This window comes from Heterodontus francisci, chromosome 7 (assembly GCF_036365525.1).
Source record: "Heterodontus francisci isolate sHetFra1 chromosome 7, sHetFra1.hap1, whole genome shotgun sequence".
Lineage (NCBI taxonomy): Eukaryota > Metazoa > Chordata > Chondrichthyes > Heterodontiformes > Heterodontidae > Heterodontus > Heterodontus francisci.
In genome coordinates, this window is record NC_090377.1 from 96,030,585 (window position 1) to 96,046,017 (window position 15,433).

General features: G+C 42.3%; 1 protein-coding gene across 15 annotated transcripts in view; it reads right to left on the reverse strand.

Moving 5' to 3' along the window:
* The window catches only part of hecw2b (HECT, C2 and WW domain containing E3 ubiquitin protein ligase 2b), a 431,729-nt gene that overhangs the window by 121,876 nt on the left and 294,420 nt on the right, over nucleotides 1–15,433 (reverse strand). For all 15 annotated transcript variants that reach the window (XR_010975402.1, XR_010975398.1, XR_010975400.1 and 12 more), the window contains 3 exons: nucleotides 13,787–13,899; nucleotides 4,515–4,639; nucleotides 1,824–2,009 (listed from right to left, as the gene is read on the reverse strand). Coding sequence is in view for 5 of the 15 variants with exons in the window: in XM_068035672.1 (XP_067891773.1) it covers nucleotides 1,824–2,009; nucleotides 4,515–4,639; nucleotides 13,787–13,899 (424 nt within the window). In the remaining 10 variants the exon portion in view is untranslated. The remainder of the gene's footprint in view (nucleotides 1–1,823; nucleotides 2,010–4,514; nucleotides 4,640–13,786; nucleotides 13,900–15,433) is intronic.

Below are 15,433 nucleotides of genomic sequence, written 5' to 3' on the forward strand. Positions count from 1 at the left end.
TCGGAAATATGTCGCTAATTTCAGCACAGTAGTCACCCCATTGACAAATCTGTTAAAAAAGAACATGAAGTTCGAATGGTCAGAATCATGCCACACAGCACTTGACAAGTTAAAGGTCATTTTAAGAAAAGAGCCATCTCTTGCAGACCCAGATTTTAATAAACAATTCAAAGAGGCTATTGATGCCAGTGAAGAAGGGGTAGGAGCGGTGCTGTTCCATGATGATACTGGTAATGGAATGGCCCATTAGCTACTTCTCTCAAAAGCTCAATAAACATCAAAGTACTCGAACATCAAGAAAGAAGCTTTAAGTCTTGAACAGTTTGAAGTATATTAACTGATAGGGAGAAATATTGGTTTATGCAGATCACAATCCACTTGCGTTTCTGGAAATATTCAGAACAATGAACCTCTGGCTGTTTCACGGTGTTTGATTTCCAACATTTACAATATCAACTGTGCAAGTTGCAGGGAAAAGCAATGGATTTGCTGATGCTCTATCCAGAGTTTAAAGAAGGGGTGTAAAAGAGAAGGAAGGCACTGTGTTATGATAATTCTATGATGTTTGAATCCTAATTGTCACATTTACTTGGGTTTTGTTACTGGTTAAGATCTTATAATTTTGTAAATATGATATAATTGTGGAATATGAAAATATTAGTGTACAGTATGCAATAAGCTATTTGTTTTAAGAACTTGCTGTATTTCTAAATTATTATAAAGAAAACTTTGCTATGATAAAGCTTTCTTTTCCCAAGTTGGGGGGGGGAGGGTGGGGGGGGGGTGCGAAGTGTGATGGAATCTGTGGCTGCAAAGCTTTTTTTTAGACCCTGAGAGGGAAAGTAGAATTGAAACAGGAACTGGAACTGAAACAAAAACAGAAGCCAAAGCTGAAACAGAAGCTGGAAAAACAATTTCAGGTTTCCAGGGAAATGGACACTGGTTAGAACCAGATAAAAGGAGACAAGGTCCTCCCCAGATCAGATAGGAGTGGAGCACCAGCAAGCAGGAAAAAGTGAAGACTGAATCCAGGAGCTGCTTCTGTTATTTAAAGTAGCTGACTAAACAGAACTGGCCATACAGTGCACAGGGTATCACTGAAGGACTCAGATAAAGGAAAGACAGGTAAATCCACGCCATCAAGCCTGTCGTGAGCAGAGCTGGAGGTGGTTCTGGAGAAGTGCGCCTTGTGGTTAAAACCGCACCCGTAGAGCTCGGATTGAGAGGGAACTGCTGTCAGAAGAAGAACAGCAGCTAAATCCTTGAAAGAAAGAGCTGAAATCTACCTGAGGAACTTGAGAGTTATGAAGAACTATGTGACTGTAATTGTTGCCCCTTTTGCTGGGTGGACTGCCTAGTGAAACTGTGAGACCCATCTCTGCTGTATCTGATAGTTAAAATGTAACTTGCAATATATATATATTGATCATGATCTGCCTGTTGTTTCATGTTTAATTTATGTTGGTTTTGGTTTGAATGTTAAAGTAAAATTGATAAAAGTGAAATCCTGTCCGTTTGGTTTGCTTTCCTAAATTGGAATCAATCGTTGGATTTGATTCTTTTTGTTTGTTGGTGGTCTCCAAGGGGATCATAACAGGTGCAATGTAGGAATAAGCTGACGCTCGAAATCAATGAATATCTGGTTTTGTATATTTCGACTCTAAAATGAAATTGTTTATCGACCAGAGGTATTTTTTTCCCAAAATATCAGGCTTAATCCTAAAATGCATGGTGTCAAAAAGTCACATGTTCCTCATATACTGTGACCAGGTTAATATGCATGTGGAGTCCAACTCTCTCTTCCATGTTGGGGTCCTACTCACCTTTCCCTGATGGTCATGCTTCATTTCCCAGCCTCTTGGGAGTTCCAGCTGTTTATTAGCAAATAAGTTCAGGAATGACACCAGGTCTCGATTATGCTGATAGCGCTCAAAGTTATGGGCGTCCCGCCTCACTTTGGTGATCATGTGTTTCAAGCAGGTGTTGGTTGTAAACATCCGATAGGCACACTGATAAAAACAATTCAAAATTGACAAGAATGATCACCACAATATGGGAAATTACCATCTCTCAGGTAACATAAGGTTATTACTTATTGAGAAAGTGCTAAATATCACTGTTGCAAACTTAATATTCAATTAAATCCTCTCACATACTCACATTTTACACATTTCCCATATCCTAGTACAATTAGAAATATAATACTCCATAAAGTATTTGATCATCTGTGTCTGCATTTTCCTGATGTGCTTCAATCATGGTCTTAGCCAAACATCCTTCCAACTACTTTTTAAAAACATTTAAATCAATAGAGCAAACTACTTTGATGAGAGTCAGTTCAACATAACTGTTACTCTGGAAAAACAAATCCCTAGTTTTGGTTCAGCTTGTCACTTCTGTACCCACATTCGGGTACAAAATGGCACCAAGTTACATAGAAACATAGAAAATAGGAGCAGGAGTAGGCCATTCGGCTGCTCGAGCCTGCTCCGCCATTCATTATGATCATGGCTGATCATCCAACTCAGTAACCTGTTCCTGCATTCCCCCCATATCCTTTGATCCCTTTAGTCCCAAGAGCTACATCAAATCCTTCTTGAAAACATACAATGTTTTGGCCTCAACTGCTTTCTGTGGTAGTGAATTCCACAGGCTCACCACTCTCTGGGTGAAGAAATTTCTCCTCATCCCAGTCCTGAAAGGTTTACCCCGTATCCTTTGACTATGACCCTTGATTCTGGACTCCCCCACCATCGGGAACATCCTTCCTGCATCTACCCTGTCAAGTCCTGTTAGAATTCTTTAAGTTAAATAATTATCCACAATATCTACCATCCACAGCATCAAGTCCCTCTCTCAAATTTTTTTTCTGCAATAAAAACAAATTCAATTCTTTGAGTACCTCCTGAGAAACGAAAACCTTGGGCTGCATTTTAATTGGCTCGCAGCCGTTCTCAGTGGCGAGCTTGAAAGAAGATGCGGTGCACGCACGACTTATGCGCTGCTGAGCCCCCATGATATTTTGTGCAGAGGCTCATTTAAATGGAGGGGGCGGAACGGCCCCCCCCGATGTCATAGAGGGGGCGGCCACTCCGTCCCTGACATTGGCGCCTGGTGCGGTGCCATTTTTAAAGGGCTTCACGCCCTTATCGGCAATTAAAATTTTTTAAAGAAAACAGCACCCTTAATTTAAATAAAAACAGTCAATTAAACATCAAAGCCCCTCTTCCACCCCCTGCCAATGATCAAGCAAGATATTTATTTCCCTCCTACCCCGAAAAACCATTTTTGTTGGCACGGATCTTTCATCCTCAAACTTTATAATCCTTGCCCTTCAACCCCTTCCCACCATCCTCTAAGCCAATGTAAACAGTTCCCCCGCTCCCCCCAAACCCCACCCTGAAAATTTCACTCATTCCCCCCCCCTCCCCACCAGTGTCACGCCTTGGAACTCCGAACGGGAGTTCCGGCCAGAGGCCGGAATATATGCGTGGGATGGCCATCGCTACCAGTTAAGTCATTTTTTAATTGTAGTATCATTTGCATATTCAGATGAAGGATCCGCCGCCGAGTAGCGGGGGGTCCGCACTGAGGCCTCGCCACCGCTGGTAAAATGCAGCGGGGCCTTTCTGGCACGGGGGTCATGGCGGGCCTTTCCCGGAAGAATTTTCCAGGCCCCCTGCCACGACCCCCGAGGACTAATACAATTCAGCCCCTTACGTCAAAGACAGGCTTTTATCTGAACCCTTAATAATACATCAATGCCTTTGAATTTGACGGATATTTCAAACACAGTCTTACCAATGAATTGTACCCAATTAAAATCACACATTTTTAACAAACCAACATCCATAAGATATTTGCAAGGTTTTCTTAAAAATAATTTGCATCCAAATCTTCTTTCTTTGCTTTTGACATCCATCTGTTGTACGTACATCTCATGTACATTGCACTAATGTGCATCATTTGCATTGATCCACACAATCCATCTGCTATTCTTGACGTCAACTGTCTAGTTTTCTCTAAATGCTACTGCACTCCTTATACTCATTAAATGGCCGCATAGTTTATTGTCCTTGAGGCACCCTCCCTGCAGAATTGGGTGGAGTCCCTCCTTCGTGGGCAATTTGTGGCCCAGGGAGGACCCCCACCAGGAACCAATTCACCCCCTGGGATACCCCTTCCCCTGGACTGCAAGACCGCCCCCCAGCCCCCACTTGCTGGGGCCTTCCAGACTGGCTCCGGCGACCCCGCCTCACCTACCTCTTGTCCGGGGTTCCAGCACTGGGCCTGGGTCCGATGCCCCTGCGGTACTAGCAGTGGCCGCCGCTCCCGGTAGCGCTGCTGATACTGATGAGCTGCAGGTAGGATCTCTGTCTTTAAAGGGACCTTTTCGGCCTGGCATCGGGAGCTCTGCCTCCTGCACAAAATCTAACTCCTAGGATCAGCAGCTATTCTCTAGGCTCCTACAGTAATCAGCATATCTAAATGAAACAACAGAATAACTATCTTACAGGGTTTGAATGTAGCACTGTGAAGAATTCTGGACTGGTGAAGAATTTGACAGGAGGAGACTGCAGCAGCAAATTCATTCGAGAGCGGGAGGCAGAGTGAGAAAGTGTAGGCTCTCTTCTGAAATCTGTTGCAATAAAGAGAAAGTCAAAACCTTTCTTAACTCCATTTTGCATGTCTGTCATCAAACAATCATAACTCTTTGCCCAAAACAAGATGTGCTATTTTCAGACATCTTGCAGTCTCATCTCATCACATGATGATCACACATTATACTGCACATTGTTACATTTTCAAAAGAGCAGCATTCAGTAAAAAATCATTGTACAGGAAGGACAATATAAAATGTTGAAAAAAATTCAAGAAAATATAGTACTCTTGATGTTGATTTCACTTTGGTTAATCTAGTCAGAAATTAATTGTAAATTGTTTGGAGTTTTCAAGTTTCAAGATAGATACTGTAACACTACAGCATGTTAAAATGATGAGTCATCCCCAGTTAACCAGAGCAGTGGTACCATAAGTAGTTTCGGAATAGCTCTCTCTGGATGTGATTAATCAGACGCACTCTCTTTTGGGGTTATTTGAATAGGTAAAGCCATCAGGTTTTTAAACAAAAGGCGGTGATAAGTGATGCATTAAGATTCTTAGATTTGGTGCTCCAAATGTAATTTTTGCTAGATTTTTAGAATTTCTTTTAATACTCTTCATGGGGCAGAACATTCATCCTGGAAAATAAAACATTTTCTACTTTTTCAGGAGGCATGGTTTGGTAAACTTGCTTCCAATGGCTAAGGCCTAAAAATAGCCTTGCAGTGTCAACATCAAACTATCTCATGTCAGTCACAGGACAAGCCAAATATTCCCACACCAGATATTTTATGAGCTCTCTGAATGGGATTGAAAGATTTAGTGGCAAATAATGAGTTCACACCCATAAAGAACTGGGTTGAGACTGCCTAAAGTTTTCCTGTTAAGGTCAGAGAGGAGACTTACAATCAACCATCCTAGCTGAAACAATATTAATTCTTAATCTGAATTTAAATTATGATGTCAGGCTCTTTGCTGCCTCAGCTGCTTAATGCAGTGAGTAGCCGAAACATACAGGCCAGAAAGACCTCAGGCTCAATCTCTTATCTGTACTAAATTTGTTGATCTCAGGCAGGGTGGCTATAAAAACATGACAAATAGTCTCAAAATCACTGGGTTAGAAAGGGAAAACCAGCTTGCTCTTGATCACGACCCAACATACACTATTGAAAATGGTTGCACATGGTTTCTGGGCGAGGACAGGAATGAGGCTCAGTGGTGACGTCACTGCAGATGGGTAGCCTAGCGACAATCTTTCTGGGATCACTTAAGAAAATGGCCATTTGCTCAAGATACCCGAGGGCAACCAGCACCTGTGGAACAATACCCCACCAATGAGTCAACCCCTTCAGGAAAGGAGAGGCAGGAATTGATGGAAGGAGGAAGGAACTTTGAGAAACTATTGTAAATGCATCAAAAGGTTTGTGGTGTAGCAATAAAAATTGTGGTATAATAGCAGAGCATGCGGTAATCAGCTGTGTGAATGTGCTAGTTATAAGGTCTATAATCCTGGAATCAGGGCAAAAACTCTCCGCTGGCTGGAGTCATACCGAGCACAAAGGAAGACGGTTGTGATTGTTGGAGGCCAATCATCTCAGCCCCAGGACATTGCTGCAAGGGTTCCTCAGGGTAGTGTCATAGGCCCAATGATCTTCAGCTACTTTATCAATGACCTTCCCGCCATCGTAAGGTCAGAAGTGGGGACGTTCACTGATGATTGTACGATGTTCAGTACCATTCGCAACTCCTCAGATACTGAAGCTGTCCATGTCCGTATACAGTAAGACCTAATCAACATTCAGGCTTGGGCTGATAAGTGGCAAGTAACATTCACACCACACAAACGCCAGGCAATGATGATTTCCAACAAGGGAGAATCTAACCATCTCCTCTTGACATTCAATGACATTACCGTCGCTGAATTGCCCATTATCAATATTCTGGGGGTTACCATTGACCAGAAACTGAACTGGACCAGCCACATAAGTACTGTGGCTAAAAGAGCAGGTCAGAGGCTGGGAATTCTGTGGCACATAACCCACCTCCTGTCTCTCCAAAGCCTGTCTACCATCTACAAGGGACAAGTCAGGAGTGTGATGGAATACTCTCCATTTGCCTGGATGAGTGCAGCTCCAACAACACTCAGCAGGTTCGACACCATCCAGGACAAATTACCCTGCTTGATCGACATCCCATCCACCGCCTTAAACATTTACTCCCTCCACCGTTGATGCACAGTGACAGCAGTGTGTACCATATTCAAAATGCACTGCAGCAACTCATCACAGCTCCTTCGATAGCACCTTCCAAACCCACGACCTTTTCCACCTAGAAGGACAAGGGCAGCAGGCGCATGGGAACACCATCACCTGCAAGTTCCCCTCCAAGCCACACGACATTCTGACTTGGAAATATATCGCCGTTCTTTTGCTGTTGCTGGATCAAAATCCTGGAACTTCCTTCCTAACAGCACTGTGGGTGTACCTACACCAGATGGACCGGAGTGGTTCAAGAAAGGAGATCACCACCACCTTCTCAAGGGCAATTAGGGATGGCCTAGCCAGCAATGGCCACATTCCATGAAACGAATAAAACAAATCTGGTCACTTTACAGTAAATGCTCTAATTTTAGTTCAAGACATTCTTCTATCTCTCTTTTCTTTCTCTTGGCCCCTCTTAGGCCTTTCTTTCCTGTCTCCTTCCCTTTCTGGAACCCAGAACGCTCTGGGATAGTTTCATTGGTGCTAATTGCCCTCAGGATATCTTGAGCAAGTGGTCACTCCCTTCTCAGATCCCAGAGAGACTGTCACCAGGCTACTCATCTTCCATTTCTCCCCGCTTGGGTATTTGTCCCACCTCAAACCCACTTCCTGCCCCAATTCTTCACTGTTCCTCTGCCGCCATCCCAAGATTAAATCCCCTGATCAGCTCAAGACTACCTCCTGATCAGTTGGAAGGCTCTGATTGATCCCCCAGCTTCAAGAGGCTGCCAGCCGCCCTTAATTGGACAGGGAATCAGTCTCCACGCCAATAAGGGAGTGCCTGGTCAAAATTCCAACCAGTGACTGCTTCCCCCGGGGACGGGTTCAGGATCTGGAAACAGTCCCGGCTCCTGCTTTTTGCCCCCAAAGCAAAAATTCAGCTCCATGACTTTGAGACATGACTCAGTGATGACACCTGGCCCCTAAACATCACCTCCCTGCCCGTCTATACATTCCACCACCTGGTCTGCCCAAATTGTTGCGGCCCTAGTAACCAAATTTCACCATGGCTGCTCCTCCTCGTCCCCCTTCAAGCATCCCATCTTGTTTCTCCCCTCTCTTATTAAATTCTTGTTCTCTACCACATTCAAGCCTGTTGTTAGGTCTCACCAAGATATTTGAATCCCTTTCCTTCCTCAGCCTCTATAATAAGTGACTTCCCACCCTTGATTATTTCAATTCAAGACAGGATGGAAAGTGAAATGCTATTCAAAAATGGAAAGAAAGAGAAAACTGGGAACTACAGGCCAGTTAACCGGACATCAGTCATCAGGAAAATGCTGGAGCCTATTATTATGGAGGTGTTAACAAGGCACTTAGAAAATCATAATATGATTAGGCAGAGTCAACATGGTTTTGTGAAAGTAAAATCATGTCTGACAAATATATTAGAGTTTTTGAGGATAAAGGAGAACCAGTGGATGTAGTGCATTTGGATATCCAAAAGGCAGTCAATAAGGTGCCACATAAAAGATTACAACACAAGATAAGGGCTCATGGGGTTGGGAGCAATATATCAGCACAGATAGAGGATTGGTTAATGGACAGAAAGCAGAGAATAGGGATAAACAGGGCATTGTCAAGTTAGCAGACTGTAACTAGTGGGGTGCCGCAGTGTTCAGTGATGGAGCATCAGCTATTTACGATCTATATTAATGACTTATATGAAGGTACCGAGAGTAATGTATCCAGGTTTGCGGACGATACAAAGCTAGGTGGGACAGAAAGCTGTAAGGAGAGCACAACAAATAGACATGTTAAGTGAGTGGGCAATATGTGGCAAATGGAGTATAATTTGGGGAGATGTGAGGTTATTCACTTTGGCAGGAAGAATAGAAAAGCAGAATATTTTTTAAATGGTGAGAAAATTTTAATTGTTACCTTTCATAAAGATTTGGGTGTTCTCATACAAGAAACTGGCAGGCAGGTACAGCATGCAATTAGGAAGACAAATGGCACATTGGCCAGTATTGCAAGGGGGCTGGAGTACAAGAGTAAGGAAGACTTGTACAATTGTACAGGGCTTTTGTGAGACCACACCGGGAGTACTGTCTGCAGTTTTGGTCTCCTAATCGAAGGAAGGATATACTTGCCTTGGAGGCACTGCAGCAAAGGTTCACTAGATTGATTCCTATAATGAGAGGGTTGTCCCACAATGAGAGGTTCAGTAGATTAGGCCTATACTCACTGGAGTTTAGAAGAATCAGAGGTGATCTCATTGAAATATACAAGATTCTGAAGGGGCTTGACAGGGTCAATGCTGAGAGGGTATTTCTCCTGATTAGAGAGGCTAGAGCTAGGGGGCACAGCCTCAGGATAAGGGGTCAATCATTTAAGACTGAAATAAGGAGGAATTTCTTCACTCATAGGGTTCTTTACCCCAAAGGGCTATGCATGCTCAGTTGCTGAGTATATTCAAGATTAATATAGATAGATTTTTGGACTCTAGGTGAATCAAGGGATATGGGGATCAAGCATGAAAATAGAATTGAGGTCAAAGATCAGTCATGATGTTATTGAATGGTAAAGCAAGTCAAAGCCATATGGTCTACATCTATTCCTATTTCTTATGTTCTTATGACTCGCTCCTCCGATTTCACTGCCTTCTTATCCTTCATTAACCTTTCCCTCCATATAAACTTTCTTACCCTTATTCATGGCCACTCCCTTGATTTGGCCATCTTATATTGCCTCACTACTCCCAGTGTCTTCATCACACAATCCCCCCCCCCCCACTACTCCCTTCCAATCCAACCTCATTTTCTGTCCAACCCCAAGAGAAATAATCTCCCCAGGTCACTTACAACTGAACTTTCATAACAAATAATTGTTTAGTCTTTGGTCCTCCAGTCACCTCAATCCTGCTGCAGCTGTTAATCTGCTCAGTCAGTCCTTCCTCTCCACCTTGGATTCCCTTATCCACAGTAAAGTCCTTACTCTCTCTTCCACTCTGGTAATTCCCACTGGTATGGCCTCCATCTTTGTTCTCTCGAGTACAAGACTTGAACACATCTGAAGCACTATCGGGCTTTCATTTCCTCTGACAAAACTGCTCACTACGCCAAGATAATCCTGGAATGCAAAGATAACTTCAACTTCTTTTTTCCAATACCAACAGTTACCTCAAACCCCCAACCCCATCCCCTCTGCCCTCATCTCCAACAACAAGCGCAAGAGTTCATGGAATTCTTTTCCACTAAGACTCAGACCATCTGTTCAGTTGCCTCTGCTGCACACCCCTGTTCCATTTGCCCACTTAACTAAACTTCCCCCAAAGTTTCCTCCTTCCCAAGATCTACTCTTGCTTCTCTTTTATCTCCTCTCATGTCCTCTCCGAGCTCAACTTATCCATGAGACACTCCTCCTGCTCTCTTGTTCACACTTTCACGAAACCGCTGACCACCCAACTTCCCTTCTCAGCCCCCATGCTAGCTGACATTGTACATGGTTCCCTATCCTCAGGCAGTGTCCCCATCCCTTTAAAATCATCAGTCATCACCCCTCTCCTGAAAACAAAACACCCCAACCCTTCTGTTCTTGCAAATTGCTACCCCATCTCCAATCTCCCTTTCCGCTTCAATATCCTTGAACATATTGCCATTTCTGAAATCTTTGCTCATCTTTTTTGTAATTCCATTCAAATCATTCCAAACATGTTTCTACCTTGCCAAAGCACTGACCTGGCCCTAATTAAAATCATAAATGACTTCCTCTGTGACTGTGACCATGGTGCGTTATTACTCCTCATCCTTCTTGACCTTTGGGTAGCCTTTGACACCGTCAACCACACCATCCTCCTCCAACGCCTTTCCTCCATTGTCCAGCTGAGTGGTACTGCCCTCTCTATGTTCTACTCTTACCTACAGAGTCGTAGCCAAAGCATTTAATGCAACACCTACTCTTCCCACCCCACACTATTACTTCTGCCCCCCAACTCCGCGCTTCATCCAAGGATCTATCCTGTCCCTCTGCTGATCCTCATTTACATGTTAACTCTACATGACATCATCTGAAGACATGACATAACGTTCCACCTGTGCCCTGATGATGCGATCTCTCTTGATGCCTCCACTGTACCTGTGTTGTCAGTTTGCTTGGGACGGCACCGCAGCCTCACAGCTCCAGGGACCCAGGTTCGATTCTGGGTACTGCCTGTGTGGAGTTTGCAAGTTCTCCCTGTGTCTGCGTGGGGTTTCCCTGGGTGCTCCGGTTTCCTCCCACAGCCAAAAGACTTGCAGGTGATAGGTAAATTGGCCGTTGTAAATTGCCCCTATTGTAGGTAGGTGATAGGGAATATGGGATTACTGTAGGGTTAGTATAAATGGGTGGTTGTTGGTTGGCACAGACTCGGTGGGCCGAAGGGCCTGTTTCTGTGCTGTATCTCTAAATAAAAAAATAAATAAACATCCACTCTTGGATGAGCTTAACTTCCTCCAGTTAAACACCGTGAAGATCAAAGCGATCCTCTTTCATCCCAGCCATAAACTCTATATCCTTACTAGGGATTTTAGCACCCTCTTCAGCTGGAAGATGGCTGCTCACAACCTCAGCATCCTAACTGACCGTGATCTGAGCTTCCAACCCCATCACAAAGATGGCTTACTTCCATCTCTATCGCATTGCCAGTCATTAGTCAAGCCACTCATCCTCCTCTCTCCATAACCTTCAATTCATCCAAAACTCTGCTACCCAAATCCTAATCCACATTAAGTCCCATTCAACTATCACCTCTGTCCTCAACGATCTACATTTGCTCTTGCGCCCTTCATGCTTCTGATTAAAAACTCTTATCCTCATGTTTAAATACCTTCATGGCCTCCTCCCTCCTTATCTCTGCAAGCTCTCCAACCATATAATCCACCAATAACTCTGCATTCCTTTAACTCTGGCCTCATTCAACCCCATTCTCTTCGCTCTACCACTGATGGTCATGTATTCAGTAATCTGGGCTTTGGAATTTCCTCCCTAAACGTTTCCACCTCTCTCCCTTCCTTTATATCTCTCATTTATATCTACCTCTTTGACCAAGGTTTTAGTCATCCCATCTAAAATCTTTTTTGACTCAATGTTGTTTTTGTCTGTTTAACTTTCTGTGGAGTGACGGGATATTGTTCGATATTTAAAGAGCTGTATAAATAGAAGTTGTTGTTGTTAGCTAAAGGTGGTGTTGTTTTACTTTTGTTAGTCAGAATATTTGCAGAAATTAGTAGCAACCAGATTTCCTGAGAACAATAGGCCGAATGGGTAAAGGCATGCCAGAGGGCATGTTCTGATAAAGTGTTTTGAAATAACCTCTCTTACTGTGTGATTAAAACATATGATCAAATCCTCTTAAAAGTACTACCTAAGTAGTGACATTAGTCACCTGGCTCACAAAAGCTGTAATTAATGATGCAATGAGATCTTTGGATTTAGCACTACAACTTAAGTTTTATGTTAGATTTTTAGACATTTTATAGAATTTTTTGCTGTTTATTACTTAAAGCATTATTTTAATGTCATATTAACCTGTTTAAAATGACGAGCATTAAAAGAACATGATCGGAAAAATAGACTCCCGATCACTCATCCCGAGGCCAGGATTGGAACAGCCATTACTCAAAAGTACTAGGATGTACTTAGTAAGACTAGTAAGTCTTTGAGCTCCAGAATACTACATACTTGGTGCTGGGCTACAATCACAATTCTTAATTGTTTTGTGTGCTAAAGCAATGAATTTCTCTGACAATTTTTGAAGATTTAACAAATTCTGACATTGCGGTCAGTGAACACCTGCATGCAGCAACTGCTATTTCCCACAAGCAAGTAGCATCAACATGCTACTTATGCTAAGAAACTTAAAGAAAGTGAATGCAAATAGCTTGAGAAACAAAAATGTTTTTGATCTTTCATGAAAAGGAAAAGCAAACAGGGCATTTTCATATATTAATTACAGGTATAACCACTGACCACCTCCAGGCGCGTATCCATTGTCTCTCGAGATAAGGAGGCCCAAAAGAAAAGAAACTTCAATAAAAAATATTCATCCACGTAGAAACAAAGTTTCTATCATCTTGTGTTGCCCAGATAGAGTGAGCTGTTGCTATTAGCATGTAACAGTGAAATTGACAGTTAATGATGTGAAGATTTAAAGGTTCAGTCAATGGACCGGAATTTGCTGGAGCAGGATATGCAGCAAGCCCATATAATCAAGACTCTTTCAGGGCATCTGGGACCTTGGTGAACAAGACAAACTATGTATCCCCTTTACTAACCAATCAGATTTAAGGATCGAGAAATAAACAGCTCAAGGACCGAGAAGGAGGGTGAATTAGAGTGGGTGAATTCAATGTCAAGTCAGGTACAGAAAGAAAAATAAAGAGAGGGAAAAGAAGATTGGATTGAGGGAGAGAAAAAAAAAGAGACAGAAAGGAAAAATAAAGAAAAAATATAAAAAATTAAAATCTGACATTTCTAAAATCTCCAACAATAATTCACTACCTTAAGAATTGAGAAGCCACACTTTTAATTGTTCACTTTCTGGGCCAGATTGACACTTATTTACAATTATCACTGTGTGCTATTAATTACAAGATTTACTTTCTGTGGTAAGTTTAATGGGCAATTAATGTGCCAATGCAACCACATCATGAAACTCATGGGAAGGTTATGAGCGAGATGCCATTTTCGCAAAGTAAATGACAGAACATCGCAAGTCAACCGGCAACTTGTCACAATTCATGAGGTATCTCTTCCTTGCCACAAGTTGCTGGCTGATTTGCACATTAATAAGAGCGTGCATCATTCACACACTGTTGGTTCTTTAGTAAACTCTGGTCCACTGCTACAAATATGTTGGAGCTATTTCCTTGATTTAAAAATATTCAATTATTATTTTGTAACCCAAACAGGCAGCAATGAATGCAGAAAATCTGTTACTTTACCTGAACTAAAATGAGCAAAATGACTTTCATCTCTTGCTCCTGCGTCAATGCCACTGGCTTGGCCAGTGTCCTCAGACCTCTCACTGGTCATTGTCCGACGAATACTCTGATACCTGAGAAAGAATGTAACAGAATTTATGCGGTCTTAATATGCTGATGAGATTTAGGGTTTTCTGTTACTGTAGTTGCCAGCCTGTTATTTTTGCCCATTAAATCAAATCAAATGAAAATTCCAGAGTGATGATCACAGAAAAAGAAATCCCAGACTCTTACAGCAGAAACAAAGTCAAACCTGGATGCATTTTCAAAGTCTGCATACAGCACCAGGGTATTTACTCACAACTTAAAACACAAATGAAGAAAACAGTCTGGTGACCACTCTCAATGTTTGTTTAATTAATGTCTGCACAGAAGACCTAGAGAGACCTAGAAGACCTACAGAAGCATATCATCTAGAAACCTAAGGACTAAGTCTGTGCTGCTGTCCCCCTGGACAGCAGTTACACCAGGGGTTATTAAGGTCCTGTAGTTTTTTTTTTTCGGGAATTTGCGGTTTGCCTTTAAGGCTTGCAAAGGATCAGTATTGCTTTAAGAACCAGCAAGCCTCAGGAGTTACAGGAAGGTGCATTTTCATTGCCTTAGAAACAGCCATTTGGAGACTGCGATTCAAAGGGTGCATTCTCGTTACCAAAGATACAGCCACTGGGAGTGAGTATCAAGCGATACATTTGTTACAATTCAATTTTCAAATGGCTTTTTAGTTGAAGACAGTTTGTACTAACAGAACACAGACACAGAGGACACACAGACAGACAGCTGTGGTGTTTAGCACCTGAAAAAGAGCTCTCAGCCATTTAAACTGAAGGAATAGGATTTTTGTTTAATTATTACCTCTCAAAATTCTAAAAAAAAGTCAAGCCAAAACAGAGATCTCTGGTAGTTTAAACTGAAGGAAAGGAAGTTAGACAGTGACAATCTTTTATTCCTCAAAAACTCTAAAGTCAGATTGATTCTATTGAAAGTGTTCGCAAGTTCTTAATTGTTGAAATCCATCGCGAGAGAAGGAAAGCATCACCTACTGCTGGAGTTAGACTACAGACTGTTCTATTGTGGAAGGACACTTTTTTCCCACATTGGACGGCTGTGAGGACTTCAAGCAACATCTGTGAGGACCTCAAGCAACATTGGCCTGTAAATTTGCAAGGACTCTACTTTTTTCAATTTTAAATGTTGTTTATATCTTCATAGTGTTTAAGAATTTAGTTATTATAATTAAAGAGTTGATTTGTTGATTTAAAGACACCTGATTTGGTTAGCCTCATTCGGGGGTTAATAGATGGTACAATTTGGCTGGGTTTTTCTTTAATTTGGAAAGTTTTAAATGATATGTTAGGCGATCTGTGGAGCGACGGGATTGAATTAACAGTGCATTTCACCCACCACAATCAGAATTGTATATTTTGATTGGGGGCTTTGACTGGAGCGGTCGGTCGTAATATATTTCCTGGAGGCTCGTCCGGCATTTGAATAACATATTATATTTGGGGATTCATTCAAGATTTGAATCACATATTAATTGGGTTTCTCGGGATTTGAATCATATCCTAATTGGGGGCTCGCTCGCAGTTGAATCATATTTAATTAGGT